The following is a 27,982-nucleotide window of genomic DNA, read 5'->3' as shown; positions in this document are numbered from 1 at the left end:
AAATAAACTGATGAACAAAAACTTGATTAAATTACGTATTTTTTTAATAAAAGATATTTAGGCTATTATGAGGAAGGAAATTTAAATATAAATAATAATGCATAAATAGAGTCATATAGAAATGTTCATATAAAACTGCACATTATTATAAAACTGAGCATATTCTTTGTTGCCTCCGACGCTTAAATCTCTCAAAATCTTGTAAATAGGACAATGGTGGCCAGCGATTTGTTTCAATGTGTTTTTTGGTTTGGTCACTGAGCTGAGAAAACTGTTCCGTGTTTTGAAATTTATCGTAATTTGTTGAAATATGGTGGAAGCACCACCTTGTCAACTGTTCTGCATTGCAAGCCTGTGAAAGAAAAAAATCTGTAACTTGAGTACAATGCAACATTAATTAGATATTTAGAAATAACAATAGTGTACTGGTTGTATGTACAATTCAGTATGTACATTGCAACTCTGATGATAAAGATCGCCTACTCAGATTTTGATAACGTTGCATGCGCAGAATCTAGGGTCAGATGTATGACCTTTCCACATTATTAATACATCTTTGAGTAAGTAAGTAAGTAAGTAATGACTTTATTTAAAGAGGGTGACTCAATTAGCTTTCGCTAATCTACCTTGAGGCCCTCACAAAGAACAAACAGTACAAATATTACAAAGCTTACAGTTTCTAACATATTATGTAAATGCACTATTCATACTAACTATAAACTGTCTGTAGAACAAGAGAAAAATAAATTCATATATATATATATATATATATATGCACACGCCCGCTAATTAGTTTAGCGAAATATTGCGTGAATAACATATAAAATATAACTAATTTTATAACACTCATTAGTGTGTTAAAGTTACATTCTTAGACACTTATATAATTTAATTTAGTAACTGCATCAATTTATTCACAAACTGATCCACACCTAGATAGATTGAATGTTGATTGTTGCTATTTTTAGACACTATATAATAGAATATTTGTGTAAGTTGTTATAAATCATTTAAAGTAAAGAAATCAACTCATTGTTGTTTAAAAGTGTCCAGGTTTTCACAACATTTTATTATATTTGGTAGTTTATTCCAAAGTATAGATGAGCTATATGCAAAAGATTTCTTCATTGAATTTGTGTTCGGTCGTATCCATCCTCATAGCAATTTCCCCATATTGAGCAACAAAAATCGAATATGGGCAGAACATAAGCATTATAAAACAGCTTTCTACTACGTATATCCAAAAATTTCTTAATTCTAGATAGCAGTGCGATACGAGAACTTAAGTTTTTACATACATAGTCAATTTGAAATTTCCAGTCCAAATTTTTGTCAATATATACACTCAAAAGTTTCTGCATTTCAACGGGTGTGATTGGGCTATCTTGTATACATATATTCATATCATTTCCTAGCAAAGTCCGTTTCTTATTTCTTCCAATCAACATAGAAGTAGTGTTTAAGGGATTTATAACCATCCTATTGTTCAGACACCAATTATTTATGGTGTTGGCATCGTAATTTAGTTCCCTTTCCATCTCTTCCTTATTTGTTCCATATGTATGAAGTGTTGTATCATCAGCATACATATCAATGGCTGTATGAGTGGCTTCTAAAGTCATGTCATTTATGAATAAGACAATAAGACAAACAAAAGTGGACCTAAAATGGACCCTTGAGGAACCCTATATTTGATACATTTAGATTCTGAGGCTGTATTACCAGAGCACACTTTGTTTTCTATTAGACGGGTACGACTCAAACCATTTCATTGAATGATAAGAGACTTTGTATAAATGTAATTTATGGCAGAGAATGGTGTGATTAACAAGATCAAATGCTTTTTTTAAATCTAGAAAGACGGTTCCTACAACATTACCATTATCAATACAGTTGAGCCAGGTGTCAATTAATTTGGTAAGGGCTGTCTGACATGAGTGGTTAGATCGAAATCCAGATTGTGCCTCATGTAATACTTTATATTTTGACAGATATAGATAAAAATGTTTTGCGACATGTTTTTCAAATAGTTTTGATAATGTAGGAAGTATTGATATAGGTCTGTAGTTTTCTGGCATATGTTTATCACCATTTTTAAATATTGGAGTTACTTTAGCTAATTTAAGATTTTCTGGGAAAACACCCTCTAGTATACTTAAGTTTATTAAATACGTTATACTTGGGACTAAAGCTTCCGATGACAGTTTAATGAAAAATGGACCAACTTCATTTTAAACAACCATGAAATCTTATCATCAATGTTGTAAAGGATTTTATTCCCACAGCAACTGACTTAGTTTTCTATCATTACAAATCCACACAAAACAATTTCAATAGCAAATGAGTTCATCTTGTTCAATTGTCTGTTACGGTGAATGTTACTATGAGTGACAAAAAATGACTGTTGTGATCATGAATTATACCTCTTTATGATAAAAAAAAGTTCGTAAAATTTGACTACTATGTAGATTTTGTAGTGTTTCTTTCAATGGGAGCTTACTAAAACAAACTTTAGAAATCCTGTGTTAATTGAAATTTTATACGCTTTTTACACAAAAAAAGGTGCATAAACAGAGTAGCCTATATCATATAACTTATAGAACTCAGACAATTATTTTTGGCAATTAAAAAGTTTCTAATTAAGGTTCGCATCAACTAAAATTGAAAACTTATGGTTACACACAAGCTTTGTAAAAAGAATATACTTACGTAACAAAACAATTTTAAAATCAAGAAAACAAATCTTTTACATCTTTAAAATATTTTGATTGTTTGATTTTACAACAACAAACGACTCTGTATAACTCACGATGGTAATCAATTAAACGTGCATTGAATTGAAAAAAACAAAATCATCATGCCTCTCTACTTTAGTTTTCTGATGATGTTTATGTAATTTACCTGAGCTGTCAATAGAGCGTCTATAATATCCTGTGCAGCATAATCACTGGAAGATTTGGTCAGTTTATCTAGCATGTTAATAATATAAATTTCACAATAGTTGACAAGTTTTGATATTCCATATTTATCTGCAATAAGCAACAGGCCAATACCATTGACATCACAGATCGGAGCGTGGTCAGTATAAAGGAATTCTAAGAGAGCAAGAAAACTACATAGATGTGTGTCTGGCAGTTGTATCTGTAACATAAAACAATTATTTGCATCATGAAATACTATGTATTCATTCATTTAAGTACTATGTTCTATAAATTAACGTGGATTGAGGAACACATATTATTTTGGTGGGTAATTGATTTTGTTGTTTTAGCAATGTTTTCGCTGTTTTGGTCGAGTTGTCTCTTTGACACATTCCTCATTTTCATTCGCATTTCATTGAAAAAATCTGTTTTATTCCCTATATTAAGGAATCAACCGTGATATTTATTTATCTATCTTTCTATTTATTTATTACTAAAGTCATTTAACTTTTATTTACTAAAGCTACATTTGCGAGTAGGATCTTGCAGAAACGATGAAAGTTCAGTGGAAGGGGACGATAAATGGCTGACCCGTGATAAGAGAGAGCCATATCTCTTGTACGTAAAAGACACCCTTGTAGATTTCGTAAAAGAGCAGGCTAATGCTGCTACAAGGCAGCACTCGCAACCTATAACACGTACAAATGGTCTTGTCCACGCTGTTATGAAAATGTTTTTATACAACACGTGACAAATACGATAAAACCGGTATGGTAAAATCTATAATATTGAATAAGCTCATTACCTCTGGTGACTCGACGTTTTCATTTTCAGATTCCATCGATAACATATCTGCAAATACTGGACATCTGCAATACAATACTACTGTACTGGCAGTGATATGTTCACCTAAAATTAGAACATAATGGTTTTAATCATTATAAAGTTTTGTTTAACTATGGAGGTGTGTCTTTTTGATTGCACTTATCAGAGACATATATACTCCGCACTAATTTAAGTACCAGTTTTTTTACACGTTAAAGGTTTCTTATTTACCAACGAGACTTAATTAAATTGGCTGATATCTGTATTCAGTTATTAAATGTAAGATAAAGGTTGAGTATTTCGCGCAATGATGGTTTTTTGTCTACCTTAGAAATAATTGTAATAAAGCTATTTTTTTTGGATATAATATTAATACATTTGCAATAATAAGTTGTTCCTCCAATCACAGTACGAAATATGTCAGTGAAATTTAAATTATCTGATATCATATACTAAATAAACTTATCATAGACACCAGGATTGAAATTTTATTTTTGCGCCAGATGCGCGTTTCGTCTTCAAAAGACTCATCAGAGACGCTCGAATACAACTTAAAAGCAAGGACCGAAGCAATCAATTAAACACAAAACTTGGGGAAAGTCCTGAGAGTCAACAACCTTGCTACTGAAGTTGATACTTACCTTCTACTTCAAATTTAATATCACAGTCAGTTGTTTGATTAAAATATAATTCCTTCATCTTTTTACCAGTTTCCCAGTTCAAGTATTCGGCTATACTTTCATTTAAAAACTCTTCACCATTTTCAATATTGAAACAAATATCATGTAAGTATGGTAGTTTAAATGTATCCGCTGCTCTACGTAATTCTGTCAATTGTTCTGTTTTGTTTGTCTCTTGAATGGTACCTAGATCACCTAAAATATAGATAGTTTTGTCTATACAAAATAATTCTGGTCTATAAGATCTTATCAATCTGTATTCTTAAAGAGGAATAAGCTACGAATAAGACAACGAAATGAATTTGCTTTTTGTTTCTGTTTCAATCAATAAAAAAGTAGCATAAAGAAATAATATTTCGCTAGATGCATTCAAGCTGGTTCAATTTCGTCAGCTTTTAAGAACATCGCTTATGCATTATCAGCTAGAAATTTAATAATTCAACCTCTTCTCAATCTGTAATCATGCAACAGATATTGGAACTTAAGTGAAAATAGATGCTGAAAATACCTACGAAATGCTAATTAATGCAGAACAACGACTAATAGTTTCTTTTTGATTTGTTGTAATTTAAATATAAGTTGTATTAGCTAATATATATTTTAAAATAAAGTAAGTAATTAAGTAAGTAAGTAACTTAGTAAGTAAATTATTTATGTATGTGACATGTGCATCATAACATACATTTATACAATTATATATACATAGCAATTTTAAATTAGTATTAACACCCGGCCCATTGGACCTGTATGTCACTTTAGCAATAATAGAATTGCGATGAAAAGTCGTTCGATTTATCAAAAAAACATACAGTTTTTGTTCGCGTCCTCGTTTTCATTCCGCTTAAGAAACGTATTTGTTGAAATTCCAGATGAGTACCGTTGCTTTCTTTGAAGTTCACTGAATTTTCAAAACAAAATAACACATGCATGAATTACGCACGTGTATGAATAACTCAATTGTACAATTAACTAATGTGTATGATTAACTCAACTGTACAAATAACTAACGTTTATGAATTACTCCCCTGTATTAATAACTCACATGTATGAATTACTGATCTGAATAAATAATCACATGTATGAATTACTTACCTTTATAAAAAAACTCACCTGTATACAAAAATGTTAGCAATTGCTTAAATGTAATAGCTTCAAATGTATGATTGATCTCAATTGTAATTATATTTCTACCATCATTGTGCTTGGTGCAGAATATTGTATCTATACCCTCTACTTTATCAGAAATCGTATCTTCCGATGTTCCGACCAAACCAGAATATTTCTTAAAAAAATTAAATGAATAAAAATAATTCTTGAAACATGTTCTTATTTTATACGAAACTTCATAATATATATTAGTTTTGCATGACATATTTGCCACTGGACATTACAATCAAGCACATCAATCATTAGAAATTGTATTCGTCGTTATTCAAAATTTCTTTCAAAAACATAACAAATTCGAATTTTTATAATTATATTGTGTAGTTTTTTTAAGTACATATTCGTAACAGTATTATATATAAACCATTATAGTTTTCACAATAGGAAAGCATCCACATTTATCTACAATGTATACCAAGTTTAACTATAGCTTATAGCTCCGGTTTTGTCAAATCATATACAACTGTCGTCCTGTTCTAGTGATAATCTATTCTCTTTAGACACTTTATCTCTCGCGTATTATCCGATTCAGATGATATTGAAACCGTTTTGTGTGTGGTCTAACTCTCTTTCATCTTGTAACAGTATTAAAACATTTGACTTTTCTACTCTGTACACAAGTATTCCACATTCCAAACTAAAAGACAAATTGAAAGAGTTGGTATTACTTTGCTTCATAAAAAAGAATGGCCAACGTAGATACAAGTATCTTGTCTTAGGGAGGGATAAATCCTACTTTGTAAAGAATCACTCTGATTCAAACAAAAAATTCTCTGAAACTGATATTATCAAGATGCTTGATTTCTTGATTGACAACATATTTGTTACGTTCGGAGGACGTGTTTTTCAACAGACTGTCGGCATTTCAATGGGAACAAACTGTGCCCCTCTACTCGTCGACTTGTTTCTTTATTATCATGAGGCTGACTTCATGCAGGAAGAAAGATAAGAAGTTAGCAATATCCTTTAACTCTACTTTCCGCTATATAGATGATGTTCTTTCACTAAACAATTCAAAATTTGGTGACTATGTAGAACGCATCTATCCAATCGAACTAGAGATAAAGGATACTACAGATACAGTTAAGTCGGCTTCATATCTTGACTTACATCTAGAAATTGACAATGAGGGTCAGTTGAAAACCAAACTTTACGACAAAAGAGATGATTTCAGCTTTCCAATTGTGAACTTTCCATTTCTAAGTAGCAACATTCCAGCATCACCTGCATATGGGGTATATATCTCCCAATTGATACGATATTCCCGTGCTTGCATTTCCTATCATGATTTTCTTGATAGAGATTTGCTGCTCACAAGGAAGCTATTAAACCAAGAGTTCCAAATGGTGAAGTTGAAATCATCCCTTCGTAAATTTTACGGACGCCATCACGAGTTGGTTGACCGTTATGGAATAACCGTTTCACAAATGATATCGGATACGTTCCTTACGTCGTAACTACAATCCCCTTCCCTTTCATGAATATGACCTACCGAATTAGACTATTTACCGGATTTGTAATCACATAAGCAACACGACGGGTGCCACATATGGAGCAGGATCTGCTTACCCTTCCGGAGCACCTGAGTTCACCCCTAATTTTTGGTGGGGTTCGTGTTGTTTATTCTTTAGTTTTCTATGTTGTGTCGTGTGTAGTTTTTATTGTTTTTCTGTTTGTCTTTTTCATTTTTAGCCATGGCGTTGTCAGTTTGTATTAGATTTATGAGTTTGACTGTCACTTTGGTATCTTTCGTCCCTCTTTTAACGTAAAAGAGGGACGAAAGATACCAGAGGGACAGTCAAAATCAAAATTCGAAAATAAACTGACAACGCCATGGCTAAAAATGAAAAAAAGACAATCAATAGTACACATGACACAAAATAGAAAACTAAAGAATAAACAACACGAACCCAACGTAACTGGTTAGATTTCCATTTGGTCAATATATATTTTTGAAACTAATTTCCAAAACATTTTACCTTTAAATGTGTTCCTACGTTTGTTTTTGTATTTTTGTGTCATTTACCTAATAAATACATTCAATTTCATAAATCAAAATGTGTACCTAGGTTATAAACACATACAATGTAAACAGCGTCAGCGTTTTGCGCACTTACCTGATTTCTGATTATCCCACAAAATAATTCTGACGCCGAGGAAAGGACTATACTATGACCTTCACATTGATGTCGTCCTCCGTCAACCAGAAACATAACATCTGAATATTTAGGATTGTTTAACATCTGTAGCCAGTCCTCAGCAAAAGTCGATTTTTCCCAAACAAATGTTGGTGGTTTTTCTAAAGAGAAAACTTTTTTCGTTATATCACTTTACTTCGAATGCAATTAATTGTATTATCTAGATATGTCGGTGTTTCTTATGAATCAAACTGTAAACCAAATATATCGTTTAAATTTAGTTGACCCAAACTAAAATAAATAAAATAAATGAACTGGGTGATTAATTATCTTTACCATTATACACGAATACAACAGAAAAAAAAATAAGATTTACAACTATAAACGATAAGACATTTGACAAATCCGATGAGAATAACAAGTATACCATCAAAACTAAATACATGAATTTTGGATAGAAAAGTACCATGACACGTCTTATAGCAATGTGAATTCACACTCAGCAAAACAGTCACAATCAGGAATAAGTCACGTTCGGTAATTAAAAGATTAGACGACGTAATGACAAATGCCAGTTTATCATAAATTTTCGTGTGAAGTCGTCCTTCTGTGTCTATATAGGGGGGAAAGATCAAGGTATGAAGCAGTCCTTCTAGTATCAGTAGTATCCTTAATTTCAAGTTCACTGGGATATACGAGATGTAATTATTAACTGAAATATAGGTTATTCAATGATAGGACATCATAAAAATATCGGAAAGTAAAATTAAAGAATTTCGTAAGGCCAGTAGGGATGCACAATTAGTACCCATTGGGATACCGACTGTCTATTGAAATATAAATCCTCCAAACTCAACAAATTTATTGTCGATCAAAATGTCCAGCATTAAAATGTCCAGCATTTTTTTCCAGCATTAAAATGTCCAGCATTTTTTTCCAGCATTAAAATGTCCAGCAAAATGTCCAGCATTAAAATGTCCAGCATTTTGATAATATCATCTTTAGTATATTTTCTGGTAGATTCAGTGTGGTTCTTTAAAAAATATGAATTATTGTAACCCTAAACAAAAGATTGTATCTACGATTCCCATTTTTATAGAAAAAGTTGCTCACCTTGGTCTATGTGCATATTAAACAAAAGACACAGGTGGATTCATGACAAAATTGTGTTTGGTGATGGTGATATGTTTGTAGATCTTATGTTACTGAACATTCTTGCTTCTTACAATTATCACTATTTATAATGAACTTGACCCATTAGTTACAAAGGAAAATATTTTGTAAAAATTTACAAAAATTTACAAAATTATCAAAAATTATCAATAATTGACTATAAAGAGCAAAAACTCCTTACGGGGTCAACTGACCATTTTGGTCATGTTGACTTATTTGTGGATCTTACTTTGCTGAACATTATTGCTGTTTACAGTTTATCTCTATCTATAATAATATTCAAGATAATAACCAAAAACCGCAAAATTTCCTTAAAAATTACCAATTCAGGGGCAGCAACCCAACTGCCGAATGTCGGATTCATCTGAAAATTTCAGGGCAGATAGATGTTGACTTGAAAACAATTTTACCCCCTGTCTGGTTTGCTCTTAATGCTTTGGTGTCAGAGTTATAAGCCAAAATCTACATTTTACCCCTATGTTCTATTTTTAGCCATGGTGGCCATCTTGGTTGGTTGGCTGGGTCACTGCACACATTTTTAAACTAGTTACCTCAATGATTATTGTGGCAAAGTATGGTTATATTTAGCCCAGTAGTTTTAGAAGAGAAGATTTTTGTAAAAGATTACAAAATTTTACGAAAAATTGGTAAAAAATGACAATTAAGGACAATAACTCTTTAAGGGGTCAACTGATCATTTTGGTCATGTTCACTTATTTGTAGATCTAACTTTGTTGAACATTTTTGCTGTTAATAGTTGATCTATAATAATATTCAAGATAATAGCCAAAAAACCGCAAAATTTCCTTAAAATTGCCAATTAAGGGGCAGCAACCCAACAACCGGTTGTCTGATTAGTCTGAAAATTTCAGGGCAGATAGATCTCGTCCTGATAAACAATTTAACCCCCATGTTAGATTTGCTCTTCAAGCTTTGGTTTCAGAGTTATAAGCCAAAATCTACATTTTCCCCTATGTTCTATTTTTAGCCAAGGCGGCCATCTTGGTTGGTTGGCCGGGTCACCGGACACATTTTTTAAACTAGATACCCCAATAATAATTGTGGCCAAGTTTGGTTAAATTTGGCCTTGTAGTTTTAGAGGAGAAGATTTTTGTAAAAGTTAACGACGACGGACGACGAAGGACGACGACGCCAGACGCATGACGCAAAGTGATGAGAAAAGCTCACTTGGCCCTTTGGGCCAGGTCTGGGAACAGTATATGTAACGTTAATATATATGTTCCTGGCCAGGTGAGCTAAAAAGCCATGTTTAATGAAATGGTGAAGTCGAACTGAGCATGGGGAATATTAGGGTAAAGCGTAGGATGTTTGTCGCACATTTTGATGACCTAGCTATGTATCGTTCTTTATATGGAGTTTTGTAAAATTTTGGTATCCAGTATAATGACAGTAAATTTTCTTTGATGTTGATACCAAAAGAAAGAAGGACAAATTTGTGATTTTGTAAAATTTCGTCCTTGGTAAATGATGTTAAAGAATATGAAGGATAATACCAGTAGTTCTAGTTATTCCAAGCTCTGCTGGGAGACATTGCAAATAACAGTTTTTACATATGAAGACAATATTATTGGAGGTTGTATCTGCTGGAACAACGACACATTTGTCATGCAAAGAGGATAAAGCATCCACAACATCCGGATTCTTAAAAGGGTTAGTAACTCTTGTGATCATAGTACATCGTAGTTTTTGAATGCGCTTCTGAATGCATGATCGAATAGCTTTGATCCATTCAGACAGAGTGTCCAGTTCTTGTTCGTCTGTATCAATCAGTAACCTGAAGTTCTTTTTCCAGTTGTTGGGCTGGGGAATTCTATATTTTGGTCCATTGGCTAACAACTCTCTTAGTTGTTCATTGGCAACGATGCCAAGGTCACCAGTAATTACATGACCAGCTGGACTATTGTTTTGCGAAGATGCACAGGAGATTTTCGGAGGCTTGGATTTTACATCTTTGAGGTAAAAAGCCTCTAAAACCCTCTTGTGGTTGAAAATCTTGGATGCAATAAATCAATTCAAACGAGAAAAAAGCAACAGCCAGATTTATTACAAAATAACAAACGAAAAACAAGTATATGAGAAACAACAAACGCTAACCACTTAGTTCAAACTCCGGACTGGAGACATGTTCATAATGCAGCGTATGGCGGGGATTAGAACGCTGTAGGCGCCCTAACCCCCCCCCCCCCCCCCCCCCCTAACACAGGAAAGTGATGTATATGCATTATAGTCGTTGCTTTTTTTCTTCTGTATTTGGAGCTACATTATTTGGCTTATGGTTATGTAAAATATGGTTCATGATAATAATGATGTTTTTGTTCCAGGCGGATAACCCTGGCCTCACAACTTTTTTGAACTTTTGGTCCTCGGCGATCTTCAACTTTGTAGTTGTTATGGCTTTCAAACTTTTTTCATCTGAGCATAGTTTTGTGTGGACGTAGCACGCGTCTGGCGTATAAAAACATTTTGTTATCTGTTACTTTTTGATGGCTATTATTCGTTTGTTTCTCTGTCCTATATTTTCTTTCATTTATTTATTGTAGCCCTGTCGTGTAATGTTGTAATTTTAATGTTATAATTAACACTTCTATTAAAGCGGGAGGTTTGGCATGCCACAAAACCAGGTTCAACCCACCATTTTTTCATGAAATGCCCTGTACCAAGTCAGGAAAATGGCCATTGTTACATTATAGTTCGTTTCTGTGTGTGTTACATTTCGGTGTTGTGTCGCTGTTGTGTAGTAGTTCTCTTATATACGTTTCCCTCCGTTTAGCTTGTAACCCGGATTTGTTTTTTCTCTATCGATTTATGAATTTTGAACAGCGGTATACTACTGTTGCCTTTATTGATTAAGATGTATGTTCAAATGTTGATGCATTTAGTTCATTTATGTTCGACTTTAGATGCATCCAGATTTATGTTCGACTTTTAATGCATTCAGATTTTTGTTGAACTTTTAATGCATTCAGATTTATGTTCGACTTTTGATGCATTCAGATTTATGTTCGACTTTTGATGCATTCAGATTTATGTTCGACTTTTGATGCATTCAGATTTATGTTTGACTGTTTATGCATTCAGATTTATGTTCGACTTTTAATGCATTCAGATTTATGTTCGACTTACATTCAAATTTATGTTCGACTTTTAATGCATTCAGCCGCACGTGAATGATGCGCTCGATTCCAATTTTAACTGACTTGGATTGTCAGTATTCCTATCGAAGGTCGATGGTTCTGTCCGGGGACTCTGATTTTTCCACAGATAAAAACTAATAATCGCGATATAGCATAATAGTGCTGAAAGTGGCATTCAACACCAATCAATTAATCAATCTATTAATGCATTCAGTTCTGCATCTTCTATCACTCTCAAATTCGGATGAAAATTCTTGAAGGTATTTAAATATTCTTAAAAATTTTATCATATTTATGTTTTAAATATAAGATTACCTTTAATGGGTTTGACAGGAGGGATCATCTTCTTAGGGGTTCTATGGTAGAGTTTTTGTTTTCCCTTCTGTGGCAATCTGCTGTAGTCTAGACAAATACGCATCTATATTATAAATAAACATTACTTATTTTTATTGATTGATTGATTGCTTTGAACGGGAATTAACATGCATAGTTAGACAATATGTTAATGAGATATGAATAAACACCACTTCTTTCTGTCATACTTTAATATGGTCTCTTTTTTTTTTTTAAATTACTCAAATGTTTGGAGCATTCGTCATACATATCTAATATTTCTAGCCGTATTAAGAAGAAATAAAATTGTAATTAGTTATTTTTCACTTAAACAAGACGTGATATACTGAAAGTATGACAAACATTACAACCATCCACAAACACTGACGAAGGCAATATTTTCCTTACCGCTGTAAGCATGGTATATAAGGGAGAGGAGTAGAATGAGTGTCTAACAATTTAACCAGTTATACTAATTACATACAGCTTTGTCAAAGCACGTTTGCAGCCCATGTCCCTTCACTGAACTGGTTTCAAAATAATGCAGTCCTAAAGCATTTGCAGACCTTTCTGTTTTGTCTTTATCAACACAGGAGTTCGGTTCTGTTATCCGAAGATCTACAAAAATTCAGTAAATTAAATTAAAGTCTGCGAGGATATCACCAACCCAACCTGCTATGACATGAATCATTATTGGTAGCGTAGATTTATCTTAAAACAGCTTTTTATAAAATACTTAAAGAATTGAAGCACTCACGCTTTCCCCGCCATTGGCAAACATAACCTTCGTGTGATTATGTAACTTTTTGTTTTTATCAATATTTTGTTTTTCGATGTTTTCTAACTTCATTATACATGTATTTGTGTTTGAATGTTTCTGATTTGAGCACCACTGATGAATCTTGTGAAGACAAAATGCGCGGTTGGTGTTAACAAATTATAAGGCTAAGCAAGCTTGTATCTTTGATGATTTACCTTTAATTACCAGGTATATATTAATTTTTTCACAATATACGGGTACTTGAGGAATAGTTTGTACACATTAGTGTTTTAATATCATCATACATAAATTACCTGATTTACAGCCTACAAGTATTCGAGGAATGGTAGGTGTATGGTTATCAAGATCAGGTATATATTTTTCTTTTACACTGAGAAGTGTGGACTCATTACCAATGTCAAAACACAGCAGGACGATATCACTTCCATAGTAGCTTAAAGGTCGGAGTCGATCGTAGTCCTCCTGAAATAAACCAACCAATTTGTTTGATTGATAAAAGAGAAAGAGGAAAGGAAGAAAAACAATTACCCAAATCCAGATCATTTGTGCTCTGTACTGGGAAATGTGATATTCATTTGTTCAATATAAGCTAAAATATATGCAAATTATCGTGGTAGCTCAAAGATTTGAAAAAATTGCTTCGTCGAGCGCAGCTGGATACGACCGCAGAGGTCCAACCCTGAAAAAATATTTTACCCCCCCTTTTTTTTATTGTGTACAATACACTAAGCTGTTAAGAATTGACCTCCCCCCCCCCATAAAAAATATTTTTTTTTACCCCTACCAAACCCTTCTTTTGGCAAAAAAAAATATTTGAAGAAATTTTCTATTAATTTTTGAAATTTTAAGAAAAATTATCCCCCCACAATTTCTCCCCCTTTAAAAAAACCCAATTCTTTCTTTCAAGATATGGTCAAAATCTCAATATGAAATTCCAATGGAGTTTGCAACCATAATTACCCATTTAATAATTTAAAAGCAGTGTAAGGGAGGTAATCCAAATTTTACTTAAAAGTAAATGTCCATTTACCAGGACACCCTTGTTTTCCCATTTTTTTTAATCCTATTTCCTAAACGGTTAGAGCCATAACCCCAGAAGCCAATCATAACCATCCCTTTCTGGTATGGAACCTTGTGGTATAATTTCAGAGAGATCCATACACCGTTCCATAAAATATTGTCTGGAAACTAGAAAAATGCTTATTTGGGACCCAACTGTTAGTACCGCAACCCCTAGAATCAATCCCAACCTTCCTTTTGTGGTTATTAAGATAATATTTTTTTTCATAGATTTCTATTCACTAATACTAAAATTATTGTCCGGAAACCAAGTGTCTTCGGACGACGACGACGACGACAACAACCTGATAGCAATATACGACTTTAAAACTGTTGCGGTCGTATAAAAAGCATTTTTAAATTAACTAATAGGATAGAAATATATATAGAGCCCAGGTGGTCGTGTGGTCTAGCGGGACGGCTGCAGTGCAGGCGATTTGGTGTCACGATATCACAGTAGCATGGGTTCGAATCTCGGCGAGGGAAGAACCAAAAATTTGCGAAAGCAAATTTACAGATCTAACATTGTTGGGTTGATGTTTAGACGAGTTGTATATATATATATATATATATATATAAAAGGAAATCGATGAAAGAATAACAAATGGGTCCACCATTAAATTGATGTTACATGTATTCATGAGACACTTACGAGATCTCATTTTCCCGTAGTAAAACAATATGTTTGTGATTTTTTTCCCTTAACTATACAAAGTACAACTGATTATCCACTGCGTAATGACAATGACTTTATAGTCCCCTTTGTATACTCTCTTTAAAAAAATCATTATTTATTCCTCCGTCTATTGGAAAATGGAGCAAACCTGATATATCTATTCGTACACTTGATACATTATCGAAGTCCAATTGCTCTGTGTTGAATAGAACATACGAAGTAAAGACTGTAACGTACAGTATTCATGTATTGTCTGGGGAAATTGAAAGTAATTTGAACACAACTGCTATGTTCATCTTCCTTTCTTAATAACGACCCCTTTTTTTTTAATTAAATATAATACAGAGTCCATATTATGCCTGTTGTTTTCTATTTTTTTGGTTGTTCCAAAATAAGTCTACTTTTTTATAGAAGTTAATTATTGTACTCACTTTCAATTTGAATTAAATAACCAGTTTAACCCTAGACAATTTTAGCCTTTAACAGTTTTTTTAAACTCATCAATTTTAACTCCTTCTGCATTATTCTTAAAGCTCCAGATTTATCTTGTCAGGTCTACCATCTCAAACATATGAAAATGTGACAATACTTACACCGCCGCCTGAATCCCATTACATAAAATGTAACCATACTTACACTGCCGCCTGTGTCCCATTACATTAAATGTAACCATACTTACACCGCCGCCTGTGTCCCATTACATTAATTGTAACAATACTTACACCGCCGCCTGTGTCCCATTACATTAAATGTAACCATACTTACACCGCCGCCTGTGTCCCATTACATTAAATGTAACCATACTTACACCGCCGCCTGTGTCCCATTACATTAAATGTAACCATACTTACACCACCGCCTGTGTCCCATTACATTAAATGTAGCCATACTTACACCACCGCCTGCGTCCATTACATAAAATGTAACCATACTTTCACCGCCGCCTGTGTCCCATTACATTAAATGCAACCATACTTACACCACCGCCTGTGTCCCATTACATTAAATGTAACCATACTTACACCGCCGCCTGTGTCCCATTACATTAATTGTAACAATACTTACACCGCCGCCTGTGTCCCATTACATTAAATGTAACCATACTTACACCGCCGCCTGTGTCCCATTACATTAAATGTAACCATACTTACACCGCCGCCTGTGTCCCATTACATTAATTGTAACAATACTTACACCGCCGCCTGTGTCCCATTACATTAAATGTAACCATACTTACACCACCGCCTGTGTCCCATTACATTAAATGTAACCATACTTACACCGCCGCCTGTGTCCCATTACATTAATTGTAACAATACTTACACCGCCGCCTGTGTCCCATTACATTAAATGTAACCATACTTACACCGCCGCCTGTGTCCCATTACATTAAATGTAACCATACTTACACCGCCGCCTGTGTCCCATTACATTAATTGTAACAATACTTACACCGCCGCCTGTGTCCCATTACATTAAATGTAACCATACTTACACCACCGCCTGTGTCCCATTACATTAAATGTAACCATACTTACACCACCGCCTGCGTCCATTACATAAAATGTAACCATACTTTCACCGCCGCCTGTGTCCCATTACATTAAATGCAACCATACTTACACCACCGCCTGTGTCCCATTACATTAAATGTAACCATACTTTCACCGCCACCTTTGTTCCATTTCATTAAAAGTAGCCAAACTATCACCGCCGCCTGTGTCCATTCACATTAAATGTAGTCATACTTACATTAACGCCTATGTCCATTGCGTTACATGTAATCATACTTACACCGCCGTCTGTGTCCCTTTACATTAAATGTAACCATACTTACACCGCCGTATGTGTCCCATTACATTCAATGTAACCATACTTACACCGCCGCTTGTGTCCTATTACATTAAATGTAACCATACTTACACCGCCGCCTGTGTTCCATTACATTAAATTTAACCATACCTACACCACCGCCTGAGTTCATTACATAAAATGTAACCATACTTTCACCACCGCCTGTGTCCCATTACATTAAATGCAACCATACTTACACCACCGCCTGTGTCCCATTACATTAAATGTAACCATACTTACACCGCCGTATGTGTCCCTTTATATTTAATGTAACCATACGTACACTGCCGCTGGTGTCCCATGTCATTCAATGTAATCATACGTACGCCGCCGCATGTGTCCCATTAAATTAACTGTAACATACTTACACCGCCGCCTGTGTCCATTAATGTTAGGTTAATATAATGTCCTTCTACTGTTTTAATGATCGATTCAAGATCTGCTACAGATGGAATATACGGGTGGGGAAAGGATCCGGTACCATATGTAACGAGAAGTGAGGTTTTTCCAACACCGCCATCGCCTACAACCAATATTTGAACTACATCTGACCTGAAAATTTATAAAAAATGTAGTAAAATAGGATTTTAAGTTTGCAGTATAAGTACTATAAGAATATTTTTGTTTTGTTTGACCCGACAGTGTAGTCAACAACTGACCCCATAAACTGGAAGCGACCACGCTACAGCGAGACGATCGAGGTGGTTTTATTCTTTACCAACAAGATTTTTTCTTGTTTTGGCCTTTTCAATTGAAGTAGCTATCAGAAACTATAAATTAACAATTGTTTTAATCTGGGGAGTAAAAATGTTTGTCTTTTAAATGGTGAACCACTGAAAACATACTATGATACCTGATCATATACACCCGTCTTATTTTATTTATCATCTTTTAACGTTTCCGATGATATCTAGAACTAAAATTCCATCTTTTAATAGCTTAACAATAATGTCCGTACACTGTTTGATTGATAAATTCTCACGTAGATATCTACTTTCAATTGGAGATATAGTACCGTACCTTGCGGTAAGGTTTCCACATACATGTATTAAAAATTTTATTTTACAATATACATTGAAAAGTTTACAAACTAAAACCGAGAGAAACCCATCAACTGACCAATATGACAACGGATATATTTTAATTGTTGTAACCACACCGCCGTCCCTTTCTCCCCGAGTTTGACATACTGATTTAAACTTAGTGCCGAGTTTATACTTACATAATCGACACGACGGGTGCCACATGTTGAGCAGGATCTGCATTACCTTCCAGATCCGCTGAGATCATCCCCAGTTTTTAAAGGGGTAAGTGTTAATCAGGCTTTTCTATGTTGTGTTTTGTTTTGTAGCAACATCCCAGCGGCACCAGCATATGGAGTATGTGTCTCAATTGATACTTACTCTAGAGCTAGCTCAAAGTACGTTGATTTTGTTGAACGAGGAATACTGCTTTCTCAAAAGTTGCTAAGACAGGGCTATGAATCAATCAAATTATGGTCATCACTAAAGAAATTTTACGGATGCCATCATGAGCTGATTGGCCATTATGACAAAAGTGTGTCAGAAATCATATCTGATATTCTTCCTCAGTCATAATAACCTTCCATCATTACCGAACTGAACAAAGAAATAACACGACGGGTGCCGTATACGGAAATGCTTACCCTTCAGGAGCACCTGATTTCACACCCGGTTTTTAGTGGAGTTCGTGTTGTTTCTTAATTATTATTTATAACTGTTGATGTAAATGTACTTTGGTTTTGTGAGTCTTTGTTGACTCCTTGGTTTTGATTGTTATTGTCTTCCTTTGTCATGTAACATTTTGGCGGGAATGTCAAATCCACTATAAAACTTATAATTAATCATACGGAAAAGACTATCTATCAAAATCTGCGTAGATAAATCCAGTGTAAATGCTTGGATTCGAACTCAAGACCTTTAGCATATCAACCCACGACACATACCACTACATCAGGACGACTGTATACCAACTTTCGGTAATTCAACATACTTAAAAGAAGCAAGATATTATAAAGTGGGGCGAGTTGGCAGACCTTTATTCAGTGGGCTTTAAACCCATTTTGTTAATAAGTGAGTTGCCAGATTGATTGTTCAATTTGATTTTAGCCTCTTTCAAAGTGGAGCGAGTCGGTAAACAAGAGTGGGGCGATTTATTATAAATTGGCGATCTAGTGTGGGGCCGATTGGCCGGTGGGGCGAGTTGACATTGTTTTACATCTACTCATCGTGTTCGGGGTCATAAAGTAATATATAAAGTATTTTATAATGGTTGTGTGGCGTTCTAAACTAGATTTTATGAATTGTAAATGGGTTTTCGTCTAATATAAAACAGCTGGGATGTAAAATAGTTATCCAATTCGGACTTGGTGTGCCTCCGGCCATTGGGGTGATCTTTGACCGACACTTATCTAGTCTCGATCATCCAGCCGCTTTATTTTTCAAAGTAGAGCGTCTGGATGACAAGTGATATAAAAATGGTAATTTATGACATTCGGAATTGTATCGGCTTTTTTAGCTTGTTGTCAAAGATAATGTCCAAGACGAATAACCAAGAAGTTGGTTATTGACTTCGGAAGAAATGACATTACGATAATATTATTGAAAAGCCCGAGTGTACCGATTGTTGTTTAAAGCTATTTATATATTTTTATGACGACATACAATTTATGGAAAACACCATACAGCATGGCGTACATGGGCATGGACGCGAAGGCAAAACCAGCCGACATGATGTCATCCAACCTTGGTAAGATGTTATAACAACACACACTGTAACATAAATTGCAATGCAGTTATTAATCATCTTTATTCAGATGGAAAACTGGAAAACTTAAAGAAGAATGCAACCTGATACACCGAGTAGTTTTAATATATTCTTTCATGCATGTCCGTGCAACGAAAACGAACCGTTTATAATTGCTGGGACCACTCGAACAGTCGTATACGATATAAATACATTTTTACGTGTAGTGTCGTTAACTTTATGAATACTTGATGTAAAACTGCTATGACTTCGAAATATCACCTTCATCCGAGATAAGTTTGTTGTATCTATCTAAATAAGGGAGCCTGCATCTTGATATGTGTAAAAAAAAAAGGGGGGGGGGGCGGAGAGATACACAATGTTTTACTCATTCAAAGACAAACAATCAAAGTGTTTCTAGAAGATGCCATTTTTTACATAGTACACTAAACGGTCAAAATGATTTATACATTCGATTTTCTGCAAAACAAAAGATAGTTAAACAATATTTTCAGCATCAATGAAAAGAGGTGTCAATGACTGCGACAGCAACCAGTGAACCCATCATCATGATTAAGAGTTTATCATGTAAACTAAAACAACAAGTGAAGATAAAATTACCAAAATCTCAACATTACACAAATAAAATAATGTGGTATGAATACCAATGAGAAATATCCACCCAAGTTCAAATTATTTGGATGTGAGTGGCCTTCAACAATGAGAAAAATCCATGCATGGTTTGGATAAAGCATACAAACAGGGAATGTGTCAAAGAGACACTGGGCAACCCGACCAAAAGAGCAGTAAACAGCCCAATGGGTCGGGTCTTTAACAAAGCAAGATAATCTTGCACCCTAAAGCGGGATTTAGCTTGCACCAGGACAATAGTTTATAAAATATATTTCTATTATGGGTTTTTTAAACAATTTGTTTTTCATATATATGCTATGCTGGTGACTAAAATTTGATATGATTTTAATATTTACTTTCTTTTGTAGACAAACCAATGATGATTTATGGACACAGATTTTATGTGTAAAATGTGAAGAATTAAAACAAAAATGTAATATTCAGGATTTTGATTGTATCATAAACATGCTTCAATTTTATTAGAACAAGACTCAAACTGAAAGATTTATTTTTTAATTACTGAAGCATCAATCAGTATGAATAAATCACAGTACCAAAAATGTTGGGTATACATTATTTTGACAGCCACCACAAAGCGAGAAAAAAAAATACACAGACGTATATTGATTAAATGAAACAAATATCAAGAAACATTGTTGTGAGATATGTTAGGGAAATTAGATTTGTATTAACAAAATAAAAATCATACGGAACAATTAAACAGTTAGTTTTTACGGTTGAATTGTATCTCATTTTCATGTCAGGCCCTTTTATAGTTGACTACATTGTATACGGTAGGGAGTTTCTTAATATTGAAGGTCATGCAGTGATCACATTTGCGTATATCCATGTCATTTGAACTCTGCTGGGTTGTTGCCTCGTCACAACATGTATAGCAATGATACCAATTTCCTTATTTTTATAATAAAGGTTCACAGGAGAAGTAATTGTTCTTGCTAAGCTGTCCTTTATTGCATGCTAATACATGATGGAATTTATAAGAGTTGGAGAAGTTAAATACACTTCTGAGTTTTTATGTTTTTTACAAGTTACTATGCCAAAAATCCCATTCCATCTTTTCCATGTGCATGATTCAAACATGCATTCAAAGAGTATTGAGTTTCATGACTGACTGGTTATGTTCTATATTTCTCCATGGAGACGGGCTACATTGGCAAAGTGGTTTTGTGTGAAGGTTGGTTCCTAAAAATTTTCTCCCAAAAGGATCAGGCGATTATTGGTGTAACAGCTAAGAAACATTCAGACTATTCTGTCGTTTGCAGTTTTAAGATCAGTTAATTTTGTAAATGAAAATTGAGTTGGCTCGTTGTGTGATCACGCTAAACTGCCAGTTATACTTGTTTTAAGGGAGTTTTCTACATATAAAATTGAGAATGGAAATGGGGAATGTGTCAAAGAGACAACAACCCGACCAAATAAAAAACAACAGCAGAGGGTCACCAACAGGTCTTCAATGTAGCGAGAAATTCCCGCACCCGGAGGCGTCCTTCAGCTGGCCCCTAAACAAATATATACTAGTCCAGTGTTAATGAACGCCATACTAATTTCCAAATGCATTCTTAGTATTTGTATGAGACGTTTTTCTTTACATAGACGTAATTTGATGTGTGCCTTTTTGTAAGGTAAGTGCATCAGATATATAAAAAAAAATAGGACAGCATAAATTATTACAGGAATTTATAGAAATGAGAATGATGAGACAAAACTAGGAAAAAATGGATAAAAAAAATAAAGAATAAACTAACGGTGACAATATACTGATGGTTGGTTGCTTAACGTCCAGTGACAAATATTTCATGCATGTTTAGGACGATGTGATGCAATACAAAGAATAGAAAATAGTGGTATTTTATGGTATGAAGATAAGAGAATAAAGTGGACAGATATGCAATAATATAAGAATAGTTTGATCTTGGGTTGCCTTTTCATCGTCTTGTGGTAAATAATGGTAATGTTCAGGACGAATAGAAATTAACAATAATTATAAAAAGGAGGTCCTAATTTATAGCCCGTTCGGGAAGGTTGGAGAAATTATGACTCACTAAAAAATAAGGGCAATAATAATATTCTATAGAAGCAGAAATATATAGATTAAAGCCGTATATAACGATCCACCTACGGACACATTTTTAAGCGTGCAGAGAGCGTGGTATCCTCTATACACGAACAGTGGCGGATCCAAAACTTGTTATTAGGGAGGGGAACTACGCTCACTCATGCTACAGAGTTTCCCTACATAAGCAACCACATTTTTCCTACGAAAAAAATGGGGGTGGGGTGGATCCGCCTATGACGAGTGCTGAAGTATTTACATAGGGCCGTAACTAAACCTCAGAATAAAAAGAGGCAGGCGTTTGGGTGTCGCTGTCTGCGGTACCCAGGTAACGGGGGAATCACGGCTGACACAACCGGCCGATAACTAGAAAAGTAGTTAATGATCAAGTCTTGGATAAAAACCATGACAATAAAAAGAGTAAAACTTATATAAAATACTTTTTATCAAAGATGAAAATATCCGAAATTTGAATATAAAGTACGGCCAATTAAAGCTTAATTTTGACTCTAGATCTGTATTATATATATGTTAAACTTTATACATCACTCAGTTTCAGACAAGAACTCTGAGAACAGGAATACGTGTGAAATTGTTTGTGAGCAGTTTTATTTATTTTACTTCACGTTGATATTAAAATTTCCCATTCAGCAAGTTGGCCAACACAGAGTGAGCTACAGGAATGTCATGTACATTTACTACTACACTGTTGACTGATGCTTTTTTTATTTAAATTATATTGGGGATAACGGAAAATCTATTTATAGATATGTTCTATATTTAATTATTTGTTACGCCCCCTATAAATTTTTGACCAGTCTGGTTAATCACCCCAGACGCTATATTTAAATATGCGTCTGGGTAATCGAGACTAACACTTATCATGAGTAGACAAAGTTTTTTTAGGACATTCTCGCCATGCTAGTTCTACAGTCTGTTTTCATGCTTGTGTATATATATTTGTAATTGTGTACATACATTTGTATCTATTGAATATTGTTCTATATGCATTGATAGTTATATGAATTATTCATTTAAATGTGTGAAGGCCTTTTGTGAGATTAACAATTGTATGATTTGTGATTGACCTCGGGTCTTTCGATTTGAGTTCGCGGACATATGACCTTGAAATTGAGGTCAAGGTTGAAGGTTGACGGTCAAGGTCATATTCTAAATTTAGAACGTTGCTTGTAATCTATATTCAAAAGAAACTGTAACAAACAATGATGTGATGTGTTTTCCAAAAAACTGTTTACAATAAGGCGCAACTGCAACCCATTTGAGTAAAAGTGTTTTGGTCAACCCTTGTAGGAGTTTTGTCCCCTTATGTATTTGAAATCAGTATTTCTTCACAACCATACAATTGATTGACCTGGGGTCTTTTGATTTGAGATCACTGACCTATGACCTCAAAATTGAGGTAAAGGTCCAAGGACAATTTGACGTTCTAGATTTTGACCTTTGCTAAAAAATCTTTCAGGTTCATTATTAAGTCTTCTGCACAATCATATGAATCTTATTTTTTATATATATCAGTTTGATTTAGCACATAACATCAACAAGGAGTGACATTTTCTAACATCGTTTTCTAAATTTCATTCTTATTATCGAGGTGGAAAGACCTTCAATTGTTCTCTGAAGAATTGGGTTTTAATTATTATTATTATTATTATTATTATTATTATTATTACACACCAAGTCCGAATGGGATAACTATTACGTAAACTGTCGGTAAAATTCGAATATACGAATATTCTTGTAACTTAAGATCTAAAACAATGAAAACATGGCTATCGTGATCTGAAAAACATACACATCGAATCGTGAGGATTACCATACCACTTGTAGATAGTGTCGATTTTAGTTCTTCTCTCTTCCCATGAATAGCTTTTGTGTTAGAAAAATAAAGTTTTTATAGTGGGAACGAATACTATAAAGAAACTAATAAAAGCTAGCATCAACTTCCTCTGGTTAAATTGATCGTTAGTTAGAAGATTTTGTCCGTCTCTTTTGACATATATAACTCCTCAAGTGTTTAAATATCCTCAGCTTTCAATATTTTCAGCTTGGTGAAGATAAATCAGTAAGTTGATAAAAGTGCTTCGGACTCACCAAACTTATAAAACGCTGTTTTCATTTAGAAAGTCATCCGTCTGTATTAATTTCGAAAAAGATTTTTAAAGATAGAAGGCAGACCTGTTATTTGGCAGTATCCTTAATTTCAGTTTCACTGGGATATACATGATATATAAGATGCACCCAGATTCACCGGAATATATGAGATGCACCCACACTTGTAAATGAATACTATTGAACAACAGGACACCAACAATATATCTAAATATATAATAAGAGATCTTGAGAAGGAACTTTTTAAACTTTTTTTTTTTTTTTTTTGAGGTTGAGTAAGAATTCTGCTTCATACGACTATGTAAACAACTCATGAAGACCATTACACCAGAAACACCTAATGAATTACCGACTGTGTAAACAAAAAGTAAAATCACAAAAATACTGAACTTGAGGAAAATCAATTCGAAAAGTCCATAATAACCATGATAACATGGCAAAATCAAATAACAAAACACATCAAAAACGAACGGACAAGAACTGTCATATGATGGAGACCATTACACCAGAAGTACCTAATGAATTACCGACTGTTTGATGACATATCAATCTGACAACAGATCTGTAATTATTACTTTGTCAGTGACATTGTTGGCTTTTTTCAAAACTACCTCTACCCTTTTTTATTGGGAAAATATGCGTCATTTTTATCAAATTGGGAAATTTATTATTAACCATGAATTTGGCTGGATCTTCGATTTGCAGACCCCCTTTCAAGAGGAAAACCCTCATATGAAATAAGACCCCTCATTGTCAGTGATGATACATAAATAGACCCTCAAATCTGCACTTATAGTCATTTTAGGCATGAAAAATGTTTAAATGGGTGTTTTTCAGTTGTATTCACGCACAATTACTACTGTGACTGCCCTGTCTGGGAAAAAAGTTGTCTTTTTGGGAATAATTTTAAGCCATTTTTATTTCAAATTGGGACTCTTCCCCAGGGGAAAAGGCCTTTATTCTCCAGTAATTTAAGGCAAACAATATCACTAAATCCTAGTTGAAATCAGAACTTGGGAGCAGATTAAAGACCTCCTAGTTATAATCAGAACTTGGTTGTAGATTAAAGACCTCCTTGTTGTAATCAGAACTTGGGTGGCAGATTAAAAACACTCCTCGCTGTAATCAGAACTTGGGGGCAGATTAAAGACCTCCTAGTTGTAATCAGAACTTGGGGGCAGATTAAAGACCTCCTTGTTGTAATCAGAACTTGGGGGCAGATTAAAAACAATCCTAGTTGTAATCAGAACTTGGGAGCAGATTAAAAACAATCCTAGTTGTAATCAGAACTTTGGTGGCAGATTAAAGACCTCCTTGTTGTAATCAGAACTTAAGTGTCAGATTATAGACCTCCTTGTTGTTATCAGAACTTGGGACAGATTAAAGACCTTCTTTGTTGTAATCAGAACTTGAGGGCAGATTAAAGACCTTCTAATTGTAATCAGAACTACGGGTAGATTAAAGACCTCCTTGTTGTAATCAGAATTTGGGGGCAGATTAAAGCAATCCTAGTTGTAATCAGAACTTGGGAGCAGATTAAAGACCTCCTAGTTGTTATCAGAACTTGGGTGGCAGTTTAAAGACCTCATTGTTGTAATCAGAATTTGTGGCAGATTAAAGACCTCCATGTTGTAATCAGAATTTGGGGGCAGATTGAAGACCTCCTTGTTGTAATCAGAACTTGGGACAGATTAAAGACCTTCTTGTTGTAATCAGAACTTGGGAGCAGATTAAAGACCTCCTTGTCGTAATCAGAATTTGGGGGCAGATTAAAACAATCCTAGTTGTAATCAGAATTTGTGGGCAAATTAAAAACAATCCTAGTTGTAATCAGAACTTGGGGCAGCTTAAAGACCTCATTGTTGTAATCAGAATTTGTGGCAGATTAAAGACCTCCATGTTGTAATCAGAATTTGTGGCAGATTAAAGACCTCATTGTTGTAATCAGAATTTGTGGCAGATTAAAGACCTCCATGTTGTAATCAGAACTTGGAGGCAGATTGAAGACCTCTTTGTTGTAATCGGAACTTGAGTGGCAGATTAAAGATCTCCTTAATTGTTGTAATCAGAATTTGTGGCAGATTAAAAACACTCCTCGTTGTAATCACAACTTAGGGGCAGATTAGTATACTTAATCTAAAATATTATCAAGGTTATAAATTAATACTATGTCTCTGTATATAATGTTTATGAATAAACATTATTTCTATAAATAAAGATATATCAAGCCTCGTACGAACATAATTCAATCTAATTATTATATAAAATAAATTCAATTAGATTGAACCATAGATGTAATACCTCAAAGACAGTCAATTTGGTCATGGTTCTTTGTATCTAACAATAGAGAACAGTGGGGAACTTTTGGCGAACTTTATCTATGGGTATTACATCTATGATTGAACATAATGTGAAACAAAGGTCCAGGGGCGGATCCTGGGGGTTCCACCCCCTTTTTTGGACGATCAATGCATTTTAATTTATACTTCAGTGTGTAGTTGTTGAATTACATGACTCTACCTGTGTACATAACATAACTGAAAATTATTTAAACATTTTATCCAAAAAAGTATATGTCCAGCAGATCAATTTACTATATATATTATTGTAGTTATATGAATAACGAATAACGACGAAAGATAATAAACAAAAAATAGAATGATTGTTTAGTATTGTCTATTTTATAAATTATAAATAAAGCAAGCAATAAAACAAAAAAATACATACATTTCAGAACATTCCACTTATCGTACAATTTACACACATACGTGTTTTGTTTTTGTACATGGTTCGTGTGTATTGATCGTATAATCGTGATATAAATAGAATTCGTAATAACATGATTCTACTTCGGGGGAATTTACAACTTTAGACATCTATAGATCTGTGTGGTGTCAAAAGAAAAATCCTGCATAATAACAACAAATGCGGATCCGTTATTATCGATCGCATCCATCATTTTTTTCAAAGTAGTAAAATCGTTTTTTAATATTTTTTGAACTGCTAATTTGTCTTCTCTTATCTTCCTGTGCATAAAGATGTCTGTACTCTGTATGTATATAACATGTATAATAATTATAAAATAAGATAACATAAGATCAGATAAGATAATCTATTTTTATTCCAATTATAAATAACGGGCCCATGAAGACTTTTGAGCAAAGTATTTTTTACAATGATTTTGATAATTAACACAATAATGTTGATATAAATCATATATATAAATATGAATACAATCATCTCAATACTAAGATGTTAAATCACAGCCAGATCAGCTCGAGCAACACACACAATACTAAGATGTTAAAATTGTATTATATAAGATGAGATAATATACCATAGGCGGATCCAGGGAGGGCCCTGGGGGGCCCGGCCCCCCCCCCCCTTTTCGTGGGAAAAATTTGGTTGATTATATAGGGAATCATTGAAGCATGACTGGAGCGCCCCCTGTATACACTGGCAAAAGTGCCACCCATGATATACGCACGAAGACCGTAAGAAAGTCATGCGTGAATCATGCGTAAATCATGCGAAATATGAAGTGTGCGTAAATCGCATGATCTTTACGTGCGGTTTTATCATGTGTGAATCGTGCGAAAATCATGCGTTATCTGAAGTAT

At 34.1% G+C, this 27,982-nt stretch overlaps 1 protein-coding gene and 1 long non-coding RNA gene across 2 annotated transcripts; one reads left to right on the top strand and one right to left on the bottom strand.

Annotated features, from left to right (window-relative positions):
* Positions 1 to 26: 26 nt before the first annotated feature.
* LOC139511265 (rho-related protein racA-like) lies at positions 27 to 27,203 on the bottom strand. Its single transcript, XM_071297876.1, has 11 exons — positions 27,090 to 27,203; positions 17,128 to 17,311; positions 13,464 to 13,632; positions 12,874 to 13,007; positions 12,372 to 12,474; positions 7,708 to 7,889; positions 5,537 to 5,708; positions 4,388 to 4,621; positions 3,727 to 3,830; positions 2,902 to 3,141; positions 27 to 352 (listed from the first exon to the last, which is right to left on the bottom strand). Coding segments are annotated over exons 1-11 (1,731 nt in total). The 5' UTR covers positions 27,092 to 27,203; the 3' UTR covers positions 27 to 145.
* On the top strand, positions 19,291 to 20,602 carry LOC139510455 (uncharacterized). Its single transcript, XR_011661880.1, has 2 exons — positions 19,291 to 19,528; positions 20,527 to 20,602. It is a non-coding gene; the product is annotated as an uncharacterized lncRNA (long non-coding RNA).
* Positions 27,204 to 27,982: the final 779 nt, after the last annotated feature.

The sequence above is a fragment of the Mytilus edulis genome, chromosome 2 (genome assembly GCF_963676685.1).
Source record: "Mytilus edulis chromosome 2, xbMytEdul2.2, whole genome shotgun sequence".
NCBI lineage: Eukaryota > Metazoa > Mollusca > Bivalvia > Mytilida > Mytilidae > Mytilus > Mytilus edulis.
Note: the sequence above shows the minus strand (reverse complement) of the source record. Positions and strands in the feature narration are given on the sequence as shown.